General features: G+C 41.6%; 1 protein-coding gene across 20 annotated transcripts in view; it reads right to left on the bottom strand.

Annotated features, from left to right (window-relative positions):
• MED12L (mediator complex subunit 12L) overlaps nucleotides 1-17,863 on the bottom strand; it is a 699,797-nt gene that overhangs the window by 251,926 nt on the left and 430,008 nt on the right. For 19 of the 20 annotated variants that reach the window (XR_007155629.1, XR_007155628.1, XM_047875167.1 and 16 more), the window contains 6 exons: nucleotides 16,162-16,331; nucleotides 13,665-13,775; nucleotides 12,156-12,425; nucleotides 8,661-8,810; nucleotides 7,800-7,899; nucleotides 7,346-7,482 (listed from right to left, as the gene is read on the bottom strand). Coding sequence is in view for 18 of the 20 variants with exons in the window: in XM_047875167.1 (XP_047731123.1) it covers nucleotides 7,346-7,482; nucleotides 7,800-7,899; nucleotides 8,661-8,810; nucleotides 12,156-12,425; nucleotides 13,665-13,775; nucleotides 16,162-16,331 (938 nt within the window). In the remaining 2 variants the exon portion in view is untranslated. The remainder of the gene's footprint in view (nucleotides 1-7,345; nucleotides 7,483-7,799; nucleotides 7,900-8,660; nucleotides 8,811-12,155; nucleotides 12,426-13,664; nucleotides 13,776-16,161; nucleotides 16,332-17,863) is intronic. The other variant, XM_047875185.1, reaches the window with a different exon arrangement.

Raw genomic sequence — 17,863 nt, 5'->3', positions numbered from 1 at the left:
CCTATGAGACCAAATGAACTGGATTCTAGTAGTAAGGCCATTGTGCAGGGAGAATGACACTGAGGGAACAAGGAACTAGCCTGAGACCACCCAGCTACTCGACAGCAAAGCCAGGACTCAAATCCAAGTCTGAATCAACCTCAAGGTTGTATGATATACTCTAAGGGTCAGCTTTCTCAACTTAAATATTGGCATTTTCTAACATAAATATTGTTTACTCTGTTGAAGCTGTCACACTTTTAAAAACCAAAGATTATTCCTGCAAACAAATATGCCAATATTAATATGAAAACTGTGGCAATTACAAAGGTTTTTTTTTTCCTCCTTTTTCCAAAATTTCATCTGACACTTGTTTATTCAACTAGAATTACCTGAATTAAATGAGTTTTTAAAGTGGTACAAGGAACAGAATGTGCTAATTAAAGGGCAGGGCACCTGGGTGGCTCAGTCAGTTAAGTATTCGACTCCTGATTTAGGCTCAGGTCATAATCTCAGTTGTGAGATCCAGCCCCATGTTGGGCCCCATGTCAGGTCCTGTGCTGGGCATGCAGACTGCTTAAGATTCTCCCTCTCCCTTTGCCCCTTCCCAATGCATGCACATATGCTTGCTAGAAAAAAAAAAAAAAAGAATGTATTAGTTAACAGTTGGGCTCTGGAACCATTTAGGATCTCAATCCCTATTTCCCCACCAGTGAGTTGGGCACTAGGTTGGACAATTCACTCATCTGCTCTATGCTTTGGTTTCCTCATCTGTAACGTAAGAATTAAAATTTTTTTTGTTTCACATGTGTCTCACTGGCCAAGGAAAAAATAAATGAGATGACACAATACACTTAAAACAGGCCTAGTGCTTAAGACGTACTCAGAAAAAGTCTGAAGAGAAAAAAGACTGGTACACAGGCTCAAAAACAATCTAATCCAAGAGGCCTACCACACTCTAAATGGATTCATTACCCCCTTTATCAGTAACAGCCAAGTCTAAATGTCTGTGCATGCCACCCCCCCCCACTATGTTAACATAATTGCCCTCTGATTAATGGATTTACTTGAAGAAAGAAGAAAGTGATAGTTCTAAGAGCAACCAGTAGGAAACCGTGTGACTTCCACAGTACAACGTGCTCAGACAGGGCTGTGATCAGCATCCTCAATTCTAAAATTCGGCACACACATCTCAGCAGGAAGTCAGCCAGATGTGTCTTCCGTGTTGGCTTGACTTTTGCCACATTTGACTTTGTTATCTTGAGCCTTCATTTAAAAAAAAAAAAAATTTTAACATTTATTTATTATTGAGAGACCAAGAGACACAGAGCATGAGCAGGGGAGGGGTAGACGGAGGGGGAGACACAGAATCTGAAGCAGGCTCCAGGCTCTGAGCTGTCAGCACAGAGCCCAATGCAGGGCTCGAACTCACAAACTGCGAGATCGTGACCTGAGCCGAAGTGGGATGCTTAACCAACTGAGCCACCCAGGTGCCCCCTGAGCCTTAATTTTTAAAAGCAACTTTTTCTTACGAAAGAAAGAAAGAAAGAAAGAAAGAAGAAAGGAAGGAAGGAAGGAAGGAAGGACAAAACACTAACAACAACGACAAAAAACCAAAAACCAAAAACCCCTAAGCATTGAAATGAGCATCATCTACTTTCCTACCTGGTGGTACTGCAGCCACCTCGCCTTGGGTTGGCCAGTCCCATCTGACTGCTTCCCTACTGCGGGTAAAGTCTTGGTAAAAATCAAATATAAAAAGCCTGATGGATCCTGGCTGTGCTTTATGGATGAATGGACTGTGTGATGGATAGTTGTGTGTGTGTGTGTGTATGTGTGTGTGTGTGTGTGTGTCCACAGTGGTCCCAAGGAACCATATTCCCTCCATGTCTCCAGGGTTTAACTGCCTCCCTACATACATGAGTCAGTTGTAACAGCAGCTAGAGTTTACTCAGTACCCATCCACGTGCAAGGCACCATTAACCTTTCAGTGTTTTATCATTCTCACACCATCAAGAGATAGAATGCCCTTTTTAAAAATGGGGAAATTTACTCTTACTCATCAAGAGTAAGTGAATTGTCCAAATACCACAAAAGAAATGCACCGACTTGCCTATTTTACACCTGAGAACTCTTCCGTTGGCCACACTACTCCCTCCACATTCACATATTTTCTTGCGCATCTGAACCTGTACCATCGTTAGAGCTAACAGATTACAGCACTCACCCCTACCCTTCCAAACCCAATCTTACAGAGGCTTTCTTTCCAGTTCACTGTCCCAGCAGATTTCAAGCGAGCCCCTAAAAAACAAATTCAGTAAATGCTTCCTGAGGACCTGTTGGGCTCCAGGCATGGTGTTAAGACACTGGTGATGTGCTGCTGGTGAGCAAAAGGAACACAGACCCTGACCTGTGGGGCTACAGACTTGCAGGAAGAAGAACATGGAACGTGGCCAGCAAGGACAGAAACCAAGATTTTCTTTTGCATGATGGTGGGAGTTCTTCAGCCACACTGATACAAAGGCCAGTGCGGCCCCGGAGGCCTGTGCCAGGGGTAAGACAGCCACTCTGGACTCTAGGCCTAGGCCTTTCAAAGAAATCAGGAGGAACTCAACACACCTATTCAGAGTGCTTCCTGACTATTCTGAGTAGGAAAGGAAGAGAAAACATGCAGATTCTCGGGTTTTGGCGTGTGACGGTTTGTTTTCACAGCCGGGCAAGAGGAAGTGCACATGCCTCCACCGCCACTCAGGCCTTTTCATTACTCAGGAGAAAGCTTGCTTCCTTGGGCACCAAAGAGAGAAGTGAAAAGGCAGCTCTTCCCGTCATCTTCAGACTTTCCCTTCTATCCGTGTCCCTGGGGGAGCCAACAATGCAGCTGGTTCTCCCTTCATACCCCACATAAACGGGGAAAGAAGCCAAGAGGAAGGAAGCGGTCTGGGTGCTGTGTGAAGCTGAGGGGCACCTCACCCTCGGCCTTCAGGTCAGCAATGTGGATCTCGCCTAAGGCTACAAGTGACAGGCTCAGTCAGGACTTGGAATCAGAAAGTGCCCCCCCCCCCAATCCCCAACAACAGTCCCTCGTGTGGCACCGGCCTCTCTGCCCCCATCAGCCAGAGTAGAAATGGTTCTGAAACATTAAACAGGCAAATCAGTTAGCAAATGGTGTACAAAACAGTCACCAGGAGTTGCAGAGTGAAAGTCATGTGGGCAAACATGGACAACAGACATGCAGCTTGGCCTGCAAAGTGTTTTAAAATTGGGAGAGTTTGAGGAGCACCTGGGTGGCTCAGTCGACTGAGCATTCCACTTCAGCTGAGGTCATGATCTCATGGTTTGTGAGCCCGAGACCCATGTCAGGCTCTGTGCTGACAGCTCAGAGCCTGGAGCCTGCTTCGGATTCTGTGTCTCCCTCTCTCTCTGACCCTCCCCACTTGTGCTCTGTCTCTGTCTCTCAAAAATAAATAAACATTAAAAAAAATTTTTTTAATTGGGAGAGTTTGTAAATCTTGATATACATCTTCTCCAGAAATGTTGAAGGATCAAACAGTGGGTCTACATTCCCAAGGAGAATCTGAGACAGGCCACTCTACTTAGAAAGGGCATGCCCCCTCCCCAGTCACGTCCCAGGGGCCCTGGATGCAAAAGCCTACCATTCATTTGCACCACCTGCCTGGCCACTGTGCAACACGAGTCTCTGAGCCCTGTCCTAAGTAAGCACTTCACGTTTTCTATCTCACACTACACTGAATGGAAAATCAAGTAGCATAAATCTAGAATAAGTAAACATTGAGGGGGTTGAGGTTTATACTTGTGCTTCTCTTACAACAGTTGCCAAGCCCTAACACAGAAGCAGCAGCTGAGGATATGGGGGGCAGAAGGGAAGGCGTGGGTACGGGAATAATGCAGTGCCTGTAGAATGAGCGGAAGCATGCCACAGGCCTAGCACAGCCCATCGTGGAGCACACTCTCACTCTCGTGACCGCAGTCTAACCACAGGGCAGGACGAAATCCTCAAATGCCTTCATCCCATGCACTACGGTTTTCAGTGGGCTTTGGCCAAATACTGAGACTACTTAGACACGCAAATCTGAACTTCAGACTCTGCATCCCATCTGTACAGCTGCTCCTCCCCTCCCTGCAAGAAAGTGGAAAGAACTAGATTTCCTTTTAGCAGTTCCAGAGAAAAAGGAATCAAGGAGGCTGAAGTTCAAGTTGCCTAAGCAGATGTGGGAAACCAGGATGTGCAATCCAGGGCCCAGGCCTGCCTAAATACAACTTCAGCAAAAGTAAACCTCAAGCTCTTTGCAACTACAGAGACTGGTCCCTTCTTATATTATCTTTCATGCTAAGTCCTAACACAAATTATGAAAACAAAAAAGGGGAAACACATTTTCAAGAAGTGAGACATGTTTTTGAATCCTAACCACGCCACTTTATACAACTCCTTCTAATCAGAAAATTAGAGTTTCATCATCCCGGTTCTTCCAATATAATCGTAACCTACTAATAATTATTGCTCTATTATCATTAACAGCAACATTTTTAACATATTTATAGAATGTTTCATGAATCTCAAAGTGCTCATGTCCCCTTAGAGGCAGACAAGGCAAATGCTCTATGCCAACTTAATATGTAAAGGCACTAAGGCACAAAGCCTACAAGTAACTTGTTCAAGGTCACACAGCTGATCACAGTTAATACAACTCCACAGCTTATACATGAATTCCAGGAATATATAAAGTGACTCAGGTGTCAAGAAAATAATAGACCTTGGTGAAGAGTAAATAGATGAAACACTGTCATCTGCCTGCATATACACACATACCTTGAAACACACAGATGCCAAAATAAAAATTAATTTAATTAAAATTTAAGGTTAAATAATTAATGTTAAATATGTAAATGTCAATATTTTAATGGTTAAAAATCATTCTAATGTTAAATTAACAGGATCTACCTAGTTCTTCTGATAGATTACTAAGAAAAGGTGACCAGTCTGAATTACAGGTTTAAAATGTAATGTGTGTATTACTCCTAAAAGAGTGTGATAACCACAAAGCAACCACTCACTCACAACACATCTTTCCATAGTTGATTCAACATTCAATGTAATTACTCCTAAATGGGCAACACTGTGACATTCCTTCCAATGAAGTATGTCAGTGGAACACACAAGACCCTCAACCCTGAGCACATGTCGCCCTCTAGTGGCAAGCACCTCTCAGCATCCTGGGTGGAGACGTTGCTCACTGCAGACAACCGTGTTTTAGAGAGCTTACAGAGTGATTTCATTTAAAAATACAAAACGTAATTTCTGCCCTTGGTAAGAGATGTACCATGATCTCTTAAGAGTGCTAGTGAATAACTTTAGTCTCTGTGGATGAATGAGGCATGCAATCCTGAAGTTGGCCAGTTCATTCACTATAAAGTTGTAGAGTCAAGCTAACCACAAAACTCAAGGGGTTTGGGTACAGCTAAAATGCTCACAAGGGAACAACGCAGTCTTTACTCAACTCTCAGTGCAGAAAGCTTAGCAGTCCAAAGACACCTTGAATTTTAGGTATCCCTATTTTCCTTCCACGTATCTTAGTTTACGTATTGAAAACCTTAGTACTCTTGCAACCTTTTACCTAAGTCTTTATTACAAATAGACTTTAAGGGTTCCACTCCAAAAGAACACAGTAATACTCTAACCTGTGTCAATAAGCAGAGTATTATGCAGACTTTTATAATCCGTGTGCTCCACAGAAGCACCGAATGAAGCATTGCCACTGAGACTTCACAATGAATTAGAAAATTCACTCGGGGCGCCTGAGTGGCTCAGTCGGTTAAGCGACTGACTTAGGCTCAGGTCACGATCTCGTGGTTTCTGAGTTTGAGCCCCGCATCGGGCTCTATGCTGTCAGCTCAGAGCCTGGAGCCTGCTTCGGATTCTGTGTTTCCTTCTCTCTCTGCCCCTCCCCCACTTGTGCTCTTTCTGCCTCTCAAAAATAAATGTAAAAAAGAAAAGAAAAGAAAAGAAAAAGAACATATACTCAGTCTACCTCACTCAACATTCCAATATCCTACTTGGCAGCAGTGAACTCGAACCTTATCTTCAAGAAGCCAGGGGATGACACAAATTATTCCAGAAAGAGGAATAACCTAGAACAGGTTCACATCAGGTTCACATAAAGGTATATAAGGAAAGTCTGGGGGTTTTTGTTTCCATTGTCTAATCTCTCCTTTCCACATATGCATTCCCAAAAGCTAGTATGGAAATCAAAGATAATAGTCATCAGTTGACTAAGGTATTCTTTGAAGGTAGGTACCATGTCTTAAAACTTACCTCTCTGTTCCTGGTGCCTAGCACAACCTGGACATACCATGGGTGCTCTCCATTGTAAAAATAAGACAAACTTCTTCATTCTCCCAAAATAAGGTTGAGGGAGGAAAAAACTGGAAAACCTTTGTTTATAGACAGTTCAATAATGAAACAATCTACTCTAAGAAAGCCTAAAATAATAATTGTCTGTGATGATCAATTTTATGTGTGAATTCAGCTAGTCCATGGTACCCAGTTTTTTGGGTCAAAATTCAGTCTAGATGTTGCTGTGAAGTTATTCTTCTAAATGTAGACAACATTTAAATCAGTAAACTTAAAGTAATGCAGATTATTCTCCATAAGGTAGGTGGACCCCACCCAATTAGTTGAAGGCCTTACGAGAAAAGACAGGTCCCTGAGGAAGAAGGAATTCTGCTTCCAGACTGACTTCAGACTCAAGGTTGCAACATCAATTCTCCCTAGGGTCCCAAGCCTATTGGCCTGTCCTTTACGTTCCAGACACGTCTGCTCCCAGAATCCTATGAGCCAATTCCTTAAAATAAATACTTTTCACTTTTATATATATGTATGTAAATATATGTACACACACACACACACACACACACACACACAGTTTTTTTTCTTTGTTAGCTCTGTTTGGAGAATCCTAATACGGGTTTTTTTAAAAAAATATGATCACAGTATCCATTCACTGCTCTAAATATTAAAATATATTACCCCAACGTTAAAGTTAAACCATTATATAAAGTCCAATCACCAGATAAAGAATATTCTGCTAAAACTAAAATGATGGGGAGTGATAATAAAAGGGCCAAGAAAAGTCTTTCCAGTAACTATACCTAAGCAAATAAGCCCAATGGACATTCCTTTTTAATAATTTGGGGGCATTTTAGTCCAACAATAAAATGATTTCAGGGTGTAGACCCCTTCATAAGTTATTACGCTTCATAGAAAAGACTTCACCAGAATTTACTGAATGAAAAAAGAGAGAAAATATGCTGAGAAAATTTAAATGAAAAGAAGAAAAACATTAACTACCTCTTGGTTATCTTTGTTTTGGTTTGCCCAGAAAATCTTATGATAAAGCGTCTCCATTGAATTGCTGGAATCAGTTCGGTCAAAACAATGTCGATCCAACACTTCCAACGTGTGCAAAACCCGACTAATGGTCACCCCTAGATGTGGAAATTAAGCAAGCAGTTAAAGAGGTCAAACAAAGCCAAACAGCATAGTACAAAGCCATCATTATGTAGGGCAAAAGGAATTTCAAGAAAGTGTCATTCTCAGCATGTGAGAATTGCCAACAAAACCAAACCTGACATTCTAGACAGCGAGGAACTAAAGGGCACAGAAAGAGGAATGCCCTCAAAAGTCACTAGGTGCCTCTGTCAAAAAGCATCCTTATCCAATACGTTGACTGAGTTATAAGAATCAGAAACAGGGCATCAAGTCCCACATTCAAAAGTACTCCTTCTTCTCTTGGGTTCTGTACCTGCTGTTGACTCTTGGCACTTGTCAAAAGACCACCGAACTTCCACTGCACGGCCTCTTTGTTTTATCTGCTGTTCTACCTCATAAATCCTTGCCCGAACCTGAAAGATAATCACTTCTAATTAACTTATGCCTGGAAAGCCACAGTGGCTGTCTAAATCACGTCAGGTTTTTCCACATGAGCAGAGCATCCTACAGGGAACTACAATCGTGACTGCACCATAACAAATTTAGCCTGTTGTCCAAGAAGCGCATTTTAAAATTTACGAGGGGTGATTCAATGCCAGTTGTCAATAACAAACACTCACAAAAAATAAATGCTTGCTTTACAAGTAAAAATTTTTTAGGATATCCTCTATGGGAAGGTGAAAGCTCTCAAGTATCATTTTTGAGCCATTCTTCTATGTATGAAAATAGCTAGGCATGTTTTATGAATTTAAGAAAATTGCTTGGTGAAAAACAGGGATCTTACTCTCAACATTAGTCACAGTCCCGCGGTTTAAATTTCTTAAGTCTCTGAACCAAATAACCCAGCACTAATAAAAACAGTTACTAAATATCACAGACTGCCATCTACGGGAATTGTGTCATGTATGAGGGCCACCATCACAATTACCGTCTGGGTGGCAGGACTCTTTGCAAGAGCTGCCCAGCAAGAGCTAAAGGAGGAAGGGAGCAATGTGAGGAACTTCTGCGGTCCAGAGAGGCTAACTACTTCCCCCCACGTCCCTCAGAGAGATGGGGAGCAGGGCTGGGAAGGGCAGGCATCCAAGCATCTGAGAGGCTAACACCCACTTGGCTTGCTGTGTCGTGATGCCTCTCAGTGAAAACACCCATCCAACCACCGTAACAGAGAGTCTACCTGCTGATTGAAAGCTGTGTTCCCACCCGGCATGGGGAGACTGGAGGGGGCCACCTGCAGCAGATCCAGGGGCGAGCCTGGGTTGGCGCTCTTATTGTCGTTTGTGGAATAATTCCACACCAAGGCACTTGGGCAACAGAGAGTGACAGTCTGGAAATGAAGCAGGAAAATCCAGATATTTAAGAGGAACAAGTATAACAGCTTAACAATAAAAACAAGGCCTCATCATAACTATATTATAGTTTCCTACAAGTACCCATTCTCAATTTTTCAAGTCTTAAGACAAAACTAAAATAGAATTATTAATTTGAAATGGAGGTGGTACAGCTACTGAGAAATTAAGGAATATTATAATTCATAAGCTAACATTCCAGCACAGAGAACCTAGGAAACTTAATAAAAACACAGTAATTATCACTTAAAAATTGTCACTTAAAACAATTTTTTCATGCAATTAGAAAAAGGAGAGATGGAATTAGAATGTGTAACTTCTAAAGTTATAAAATCTAAAAAGGAATTTGTTTTAATCTATGAAATAATCTCTGAGATAATGCAGTAAATAGCTTCATAAATGCTAGACAGACAGTAACCCTAGACCAGTGGGTGGCACATTTTCTATAAAAAGCCAGAGAGTAAATGCTTTAAGCTTTGCAGGTCACCTATAATTTGTCACATATTCTTTTTGTTTTAATAACTCACTGGAAATATAAAATATATTCTTAGCTCGTTGGCTGGCACTGGCCTACAGATTATAGCTTGCCTACCTCTACGTTACACCCTTGCAGACATTTTTCTTCAACCAGCTTGCATGAAGCACCTTCTATGACCCCTCACTCACAGACCACAACGATCCCATGAGGTAGGTAATGCTATTCCCCCCCACTGTACCACAGAGGAATAGGAGCCACAGAGGAGAGTAATAACCAGCCAAGTTGATTTCAGCACACGTGTCTAGAACCTCTATGCTATCGTTCTGCCTTCTAAACATAGAGTCGATATTATGGCTCCAGTTTAAACAAGTCCTTGCTCCATACTGAACACTGCATCATCACAACCCTAACCATGTGTGGTCACCAAGTAGGAACTGTCACCATCCCCCTCACACACAGGAAACAGAGCCTAAAGGTTACATTAGAAACTGGAAGAGCAGAGGCTAAAATCAGGTCTGCGAGTAATCTAAAAAACAGGTTTCGGGCACCTGGGTGGCTCAGTCGGTTAAGCGCCCGACTTCGGCTCAGGTCATGATCTCACGACTCGTTGAGTTTCAGCCCAGCATTGGGCTCTATGCTGACAGTTTAGAGCCTGGAGCCTGCTTCGGATTCTGTGTCTCCGTCTCACTCTGCCTCTCCCCCACTTACACTCTGTCTCTGTCTCTCTCTCTCTCAAAAATAAAAAATAAACATTACAGAAAAAAAAAAAGCCTTAACTATCATGTTGTTGTGCCACTCAACAACAAACTGTGAGCTTGTTAGAGAAGGGATGCAATGTTTCTTCTAAAATGCAAAACTGAGTATCACAAAAACTAGATTCTGAAGTCTAGGAGACATCTCTGTGGAAACCAGGTGGCAGATATGAAGAACGTCAAGTCCCTGAGCCCCACTACTGTATCTGTCTCCACTGGTCCACATACCCGTCTCCTTCCTCCTGTGTGTGAGGAGGTCGGGGTTCTCATCTCCTGTCCATCATGGAGTTCTTCCCGGTGTTCTTAAAATCACCAATACCCAGGGCACTGATCTATCACAGACCCCTCTTCTCCTGTTTGCACTCTCTACTAGTTTAATCTCAGCTGAGAAATATGTTCAAATCTGGGGCGCCTGGGTGGTTCAGTCCGTTGAGCGTCCGACTTCAGCTCAGGTCATGATCTCGTGGTCCGTGAGTTTGAAGTCCCGCGTCAGGCTCTGTGCTGACAGCTCAGACCCTGGAGCCTGTTTCAGATTCTGTGTTTCCCTCTCTCTCTGCCCCTCCCCCACTCATGCTCTTTCTCCGTCAAAAATGCTAGTAAGATTATAACAGAATCGTAACAATAGCATTCCTATTCTCGCTGTCCTTGTCTCTCTATAACAATAGTCTTTCCCCTTCCTTTTCTGTCCAGTCTGGCCACACTTTCACGGCCCCCTCCGTGGACTGCCCTTCAGCCGCCTCTTCACCACTCAGGCCACAGGTCACCACTCACTGCTAACTCTTCACGTAATCTCACCCCCTCTTGGGGTTTGGGTCAGCCAAGTGTCCCTGAGGGATTCAAATCCACACATCTGGCTGGATGTCTGGCATCAACTTCAAAATGAGACGTGTAAAAACTTCCAGAACAAAATTATTTAGAGATGCTAAAGGACAAATAATCCAAAACAGTCCAAAAGTGAACTTACCTAGACTCTCCCAAACTGACTTTTTTGGCCTTGTCTCTCCCTCTCTTTCCCCTCCCTTGCTAGTCCCACAAATCCTCCCTCTACTGTGGCCACAACAATCTAAATCAACGGCACAACTGACCATGGCACCTTCCTGCCTAAAACCCTACAGTCGATCCCAATCATTAGGCACCTAGGGAGTCTTATATGCCCACACCCCAACAGGCTTTACACTTAATGTTCCATTAATACCAACCTGCACACAGATGACTGATCAACCCTCTGGCCCTTTTCTCATGCTGCTCCCTCTGCCAAGAATACTCTTAGCACCTTTTTTTTTTAAAAAAAAAAAAAAAACTCTTATAATATGTACTAGTCAGAACTGCTTCCTTCAGAAAGCATCTCTGAATTCTGGGTTGAACTACAAGTTCCGCTTCTCAACTCCCTTAGTCCCCTGCGCATCCTTCCATTGGCCTTTGCCATGGTATATGGAAACTGTCCATTGACAAGCCTGTCTTCCCCACGAGACCATAAGCTCTACCTGAGTGGAGAACATGTCTTTAAGGCCAGGCCAAAGCCTCTTAGTGAAGAGCAGGACACCTTAAGAGCCCCAGAAATGGAACCTGAACACTAACTTGTGAGCTCCTCTAGGACGGGGCTGTATCTCATTCCTGACAGCATCGGCCCAGTGGCCTGCCACGCGACTGGATGTTCAAGGACCACACAAGCAGTGATACTTGGCCGAACAACAGAGCCTGACAAATTACCTGGATTTTTAAGAAATAGAGAGGATGGCAACCAACTTAGGATGTGGACTGAGGAAGCTATAAAATGCTGCACTGAGAAAATGTCTTTCCAAAAGCAAAGTAATATAGCAGACTTATTCTGTGGGTTCCCTCAAGGATTTTATCATTGAGAGTGCTGCATGGTATAATAAAAGGTAACTACAAGAACTTTCTTCTACACAGAAGCAACAAATCTGCACTCAGCTTGATCCAACATAGAAAAATAAAAACATGAAACTTCAATCTGTAAATTATTTGGATGAGGAAAAAACTGGAATGTGACGTGAAAGTTGAAGGGGCAATTCTTAACTCGATTATCTCCTACGCTGAATTTTAACATAAAACAGCAAGGGCCAGGGACTTACCTGCAACATACAACTAAGTCCATAAACCAGGGGGCCATGCTGTGCACAGGAGAGGAAGTCTGAGAAGGCCAGCTGCACGGGACTCATGACGGGGCCAGGGGGGCCAGGGCTGGGGGCCCCGATGCTTGAGTTGTTTGGTCCTATCATCATGTGGGGCGAGTGGGCAGCAAGGAGGCTGGGGCTATCGCTCAGCAGCAAGGCAAGACGCCGGGCACAAAAGTAGGCAAGACGACGAGACAGGTAAGCCGACTGAACAAACTCGTCCGAATACTGAGAAGCACAAGGACAACGGGCTTCAGTCACGTCTGATACTACTCGGTGAAACAACTATTTTAACAAAGACTTTTTTCATTAAGAGAAAGGGGGGGGGGGGGGGTACTTCACAAGTACTGTAGAAACCAGTGCTGTCCAATGGAAACAACACAAGCCATATATGTAATTTTAAGTTTTCCATTAAAAAAATAACAGGCAAGTGGCACCTGGGTGGCTCAGTCGGTTGAGCTTCCGACTTCAGCTCAGGTCATGATCTCACAGTCTGTGAGCTCGAGCCCCACATCAAGCTCTATGCTGTCAGTTCAGAGCCTGCAGCCTTCTTCTGATTCTGTCTCCCTCTCTCTCTGCCCCTCCCCCACTCACACTCTGTCTCTCAAAATATGAATAAACGTTAAAAAAATTTTTTTAATAAATAAATAACAGGCAAAATTAAATAAGTAACGTATTTTATTTAGCCTATCATACCCAAAACACTATCATTTCAACAGGGAATCAACACAAAAAGATTTCATGAGACATTATACACTCTTTTCTGAACTAAATGTGACATCTGGTGTGCGTTTACACAAAGAGCACATATCAAATTGCACTTGTCATAGCTCGAGGGCTCGAAAGCTACCTGGGGCTAGTGGCTACTCTAATGGACAGCATGGGCACAGACCATCACAGGGAGGATACACAGGACACCCGCACAGTGCAGTCTCCAGGAGGGTACGAGGGAGAGGAAGAGAATTACTTTTCACTAGATACTCTTTCATATTGCTTAAATGACCAAATGCATGTATTAACTTTCCAGGAAAACTTTATGTTTTCTAAGTAAATTGTAACCAAATAACCTAAATTTTTAACAGATCTTAAAGCAATCATTAAAACAGGAAGTTCCCACCCCCAGTGGCTCAAAGAATGTCAAATGAATATAAAAGATCCTCTAATGCTTAAAAAAGAGATGATTTTGTTTTGTTTTCACAGACATCTGTGCGAATGGGGAGATAGTATGTAAAGAGCTGTCTGCTTAGCTCACCGACGGGCGGCATTAGCGCAGGTGAGAATACTTTAGAAGGACACGTGGTTAAAAACTATGAACGTGGCTGATACATGTGGAGTAGCATCAAGCCATTTTTCCCTTCTATCCCAAAGATGATGTTCTTCCTCTTCCACCTCTACATACTTAATCATCCTAATCAGACTCCTTTCTTGCCCATAAAATCAGCTGGCTCATGGTCACATGTACCATACCTGCAGCATGAGTGGTAACAAGAGTTTAAGAAGGTCATCATCCATCGGTCTGATCTTCTCTAACACATCCAAGATCCATGTCAAATATTCATGTTTTTCTAGCATTCCTTCCTTCAATGAAAGAGAAAGTCACACCGATGATGTTAAAGCAAGACCAATTCACATTCAAAAAGGAGCACTGTAACTCTTTTGCTGGAGTGTAATTTTACTACTGTTATTTGTGTTGTATGGTCTCCTTGACCACACCCCAAATTCTAAACGAAACAAAGTGCCAGTGTGATTCTGTATAATCGGTTTGGGGTGGGTTTTTTGGTTTTCTTTTTTTCTTGGTAATCTGCTTCATTCTAAATTGAAAACAATTAATTCCTAAGAGAAAGGAAATTCAGAAGCTTTCAGACTCTGAGGACATGTTAAGCATGTGTCCAGATTTCCAGGGAGTATGAACTTATGTCACAGGAGGAAACTTGTCCAGTGGTGATAATTATACAGAACAAAAGCCCCCATCACACTATCATCTCAGCAAGCATTTGAAAATCCCATTAGGTCTAATGCCCTCCCAATAACCCCTGCCTCTATCCTAAAATGAATTTCAGATACTATAACCTATGCATGAAATATAACCTTAAAAAATCAACATAATGGCCTAATTAACTGTTAACAAATGAAAAAAATTATAATAAAATAATGTATAAATGTTCCAACATAACTACACTAAAAATAACAACACACCTCAGATTTCCAAAATGTTCCAGAGGTGGTCTAGCCCCTCTTGCACCGTTAACATTTTCATTTACTACTTTCATATAAACACACACACATACGTACATATAAACCAACTATTCTTCTATGATATTCTATGTGTGTATGTATTTAATATCATGTTACAGTTTTGTATTATGACCTACATCATGAAAGAATCTTCAAAATAGAAACAAAAAGATACGCTTTCTGGGAAAGACACTTGTATCTTTAAGGTCATTCTGATCACCACCTTAGTAGTTAATATGAATGCCTACTTTACTCCTAGCAACTTTTTCTTACCTATTTATCACCAGTGGTCCACTATCATGGTTATCAGCGATTTGTGTGAAAATATACTGACAAATCATAGCTTCAGTCTTTAAAAGATAACAGTGACACTGGCATGACATCAAGATATCTACTGGTTGCTAATTTCTAAATTTTAAAATGCCTTAAATCCAAGAGTTAAATGGTTAGTCACAAAAAAGTACAATTAAAAATTTTAAGACCAGTGAATTTGAAGTTGATAAAGAAATGAATAAAATGGAATTTTGTACTTAACATATAAGAGATGGCAAGTGCGAGGTTCAAAAAAGAGTCTTCATTAATGACTTTCAATGGCTACACATCCATCCTCAAGATGCCTCTGTGTACATACCCACACCCTTATTTCTGCACATGTATCTGCAGGTGTATGTATTAAGTCAGTTTCACATTTCAGAATATGGCAAATTAAAATATACTAAACTTTTAAATTCAAACATTAGTGACCCAATTAAATTCATCCATTTAGGACCTGCTTCCTATAAAGGAGATACTGATTTCAATGTTCCCAATACACAAAGTAATCCTTCCAAAAACATTAAGCATGTTGACACACTTTTTCGAAGATGCAGACTAAATCCTCCACCCAGTCAAAGTCGTTAAAAACTCAGAGCAGGCACCAAGGGAGTCCTCTGCTAAATGGAACTTGCATTTGTAAGAGTTGTTTCAACTGCCTTAAAACTAACAATGCTACTTGCCAAAAGGACCAGGCTTTTTCCCACTTTGAGCTCTTAGGAAAATTCTCTTATAGTCTGGAAATTATAAAGCTCTGAAAGGAAAATTTAGAAACTACATATCTTTTTTACCCCTTTCCTCTTTGGTCAAGATAACAGGTAGTCAAAGTCTCTGCTAGTCATAAAACTTCAGCTGAATACACTTCTCCCTCTTCCTCACTAGGAATAAAGACTGAAGCAAAAAACAGCACAAGTGCCCTCTTCTGGTCAATATGATTTACATCAGCTTCTCGGAGAGGAGGATTCAGTCATTCCTCAATGGCCTTATTCATCCTCCCAACTACATTTTAAACTGCTGCTGAGCCAAATTAACATGACCCTCTTATGGAGAAACTAAGCCCTAATGGAGATCTATGAGACAGGAAATACCCACGCAAATATTTTCTGAATGTATCTAATTTTTGCAAAAGAAAAGGTTTACAGGGATTATATTTAATACAGCAAAGGCAAAGTAATTAACAGCATTAAAAGGGCTAAGACCATTGAAAGCTGGAGATCAATATATCCAATAGAAGCTGTCATGTCAGGGTAAAGGTGTTACCTTCAATACAACTCAAGGTGAGAAATGTCAGACTGTTTTCTTTCAACATATTGGTTCATATAAAGATATCACTTGACTCCTAAAAAACTAAACTATAAAGTATTTGCTCTCTTCTTAAAAGCAAGCTAGACAGCCTTGAGGTTCTTGGGAAGGTTACCTGGAACATGTGAAATGCCAACTTTTCGTTGTATTCCCATTGCTTCATGGCTTGCTCCACATCTGGTGGCACTGGGACAGGACCATCACTTGTGCTGGAAGCCATGTGGTAAAAGTCAGAAATCTTGGCCAGCTGCTCTCGAAGATATCTGGTAGATATTTGTGTCCACTCTGCATTAAAAAAAAAAAAAAAATTTGTTTTAATTTCCAGACAAGATGGATAGAATAATTAATGTTTTCTCCCCCTTTCTGACAATTTTAAGGGTGTACATATAAAACAAACATCTATTACAAAAAAGTGGTTTTGACACAGCAAGCACTGTGCGAAGAAGTACAACCACCCCAGAGCCTGTAAGTAATGCAACGTGGCCAGACCTAGTAGGAATGTTGGCCAGCTCTTGGGTGGAAAGGACGGCTCTCCCCTTGCGCCTCTGTGACCCCTAAGCTAGGAGAAGAGTTGCCCACACTTGAGTTATGTGCATTTAGTGATGCTCCGGGAGCATAAAAGATTTTTTTTGCATACAAAAAGCCACAAGCAGGAAATAGAACTGTGGAGATGAGTACTTCAAGAAATTTCAATTCTACTGAAGAATTCAAAACCCTTCAAATGCAAGTCTTAAGGTAGATTTTTCAGGCTCCAAGTTGGATTTCTAACATGCCTAATTAAGATCTGTTTTGTTTTCATCAGTCTGTAAGAGGAGTGGCATTCGCCATGGGCTGGCCCTTCACAGCATTCCGACCTGCACTCTCCCCCTCCCCGCACCTGCCACAAACACAAGCGCGGCTGCCTCTTGGACAGCCATCTGGACCTTCAATTAGTCTCCGCTCCACAACCAACACAGGATGCCTCAGAACTCAATCAGAAAGAGTAGTGAGCAACAAAAGGTAGGAGTACAGAAAGGAAATAGGAAAAGTACCATTACAAAAAAAAAAAACAAAACAAAACAAAACAAAAAAAAACAAAAAACAAACAAACAAAAAACACTAAAATTATTCAAAAATGTCTGCCAGAGGGGCACAAATTAAATCAGTGTGTTGCCTCTGGCAACTGTGAGGGATGTGATGCCAACTTTAGCCCATTCTGTGTATAAAAATGTAATAATTGCATGCTCACAGCCAAATTTCCCCAAGGATTAGTGAAACAGCATTTCAGAAGAAACCACCCTACTGAAACGTTACCACACAATGCTGTTTTCCCATTATCCAGGCAATTGGCTCTCCCGCCTTATTTTTAAAGGAACCTATCTTGACAAAAGTAGGAGCAGAAACTAAACATCTGTTGGGGACTGAGGGCTTTCTTTTTATTTTTTAAGTACTGTTAAAAGTATTTGACAATAGTCCAGAGAGAACTACTGTTAAGTTTTGGTCTAAACAACTTATTCTCATTGTGTCTTATTTAAAATTTTCACATGCACGTGTTTAAACTGTAGTAATTAAGCCAATGCAAAAAGATGAACAGATACTAGGTCAACATTCTGTCCCTAGTGTAACAGTATTTTAGAAAGCACCACCAATAACATACTAATATTCATCTATCAGCATTAAAGACATAATACATTATCAGCATCATCATCTGATGCCCCCATTATGAACTAATAGTCTCATGACACTCGTTTGACAAAACAAAATGCCCACCATCAGATGAGATAAGTTTAGCTTGGCTATAATAAGCAAAAACAAAAATAACAGGGATCCAAATCCTA

Source organism: Prionailurus viverrinus, chromosome C2, assembly GCF_022837055.1.
Source record: "Prionailurus viverrinus isolate Anna chromosome C2, UM_Priviv_1.0, whole genome shotgun sequence".
Classification (NCBI taxonomy): domain Eukaryota; kingdom Metazoa; phylum Chordata; class Mammalia; order Carnivora; family Felidae; genus Prionailurus; species Prionailurus viverrinus.
The sequence above is the reverse complement of the archived record's forward strand: the minus strand, read 5'-3'. Positions and strand labels throughout refer to the sequence as shown.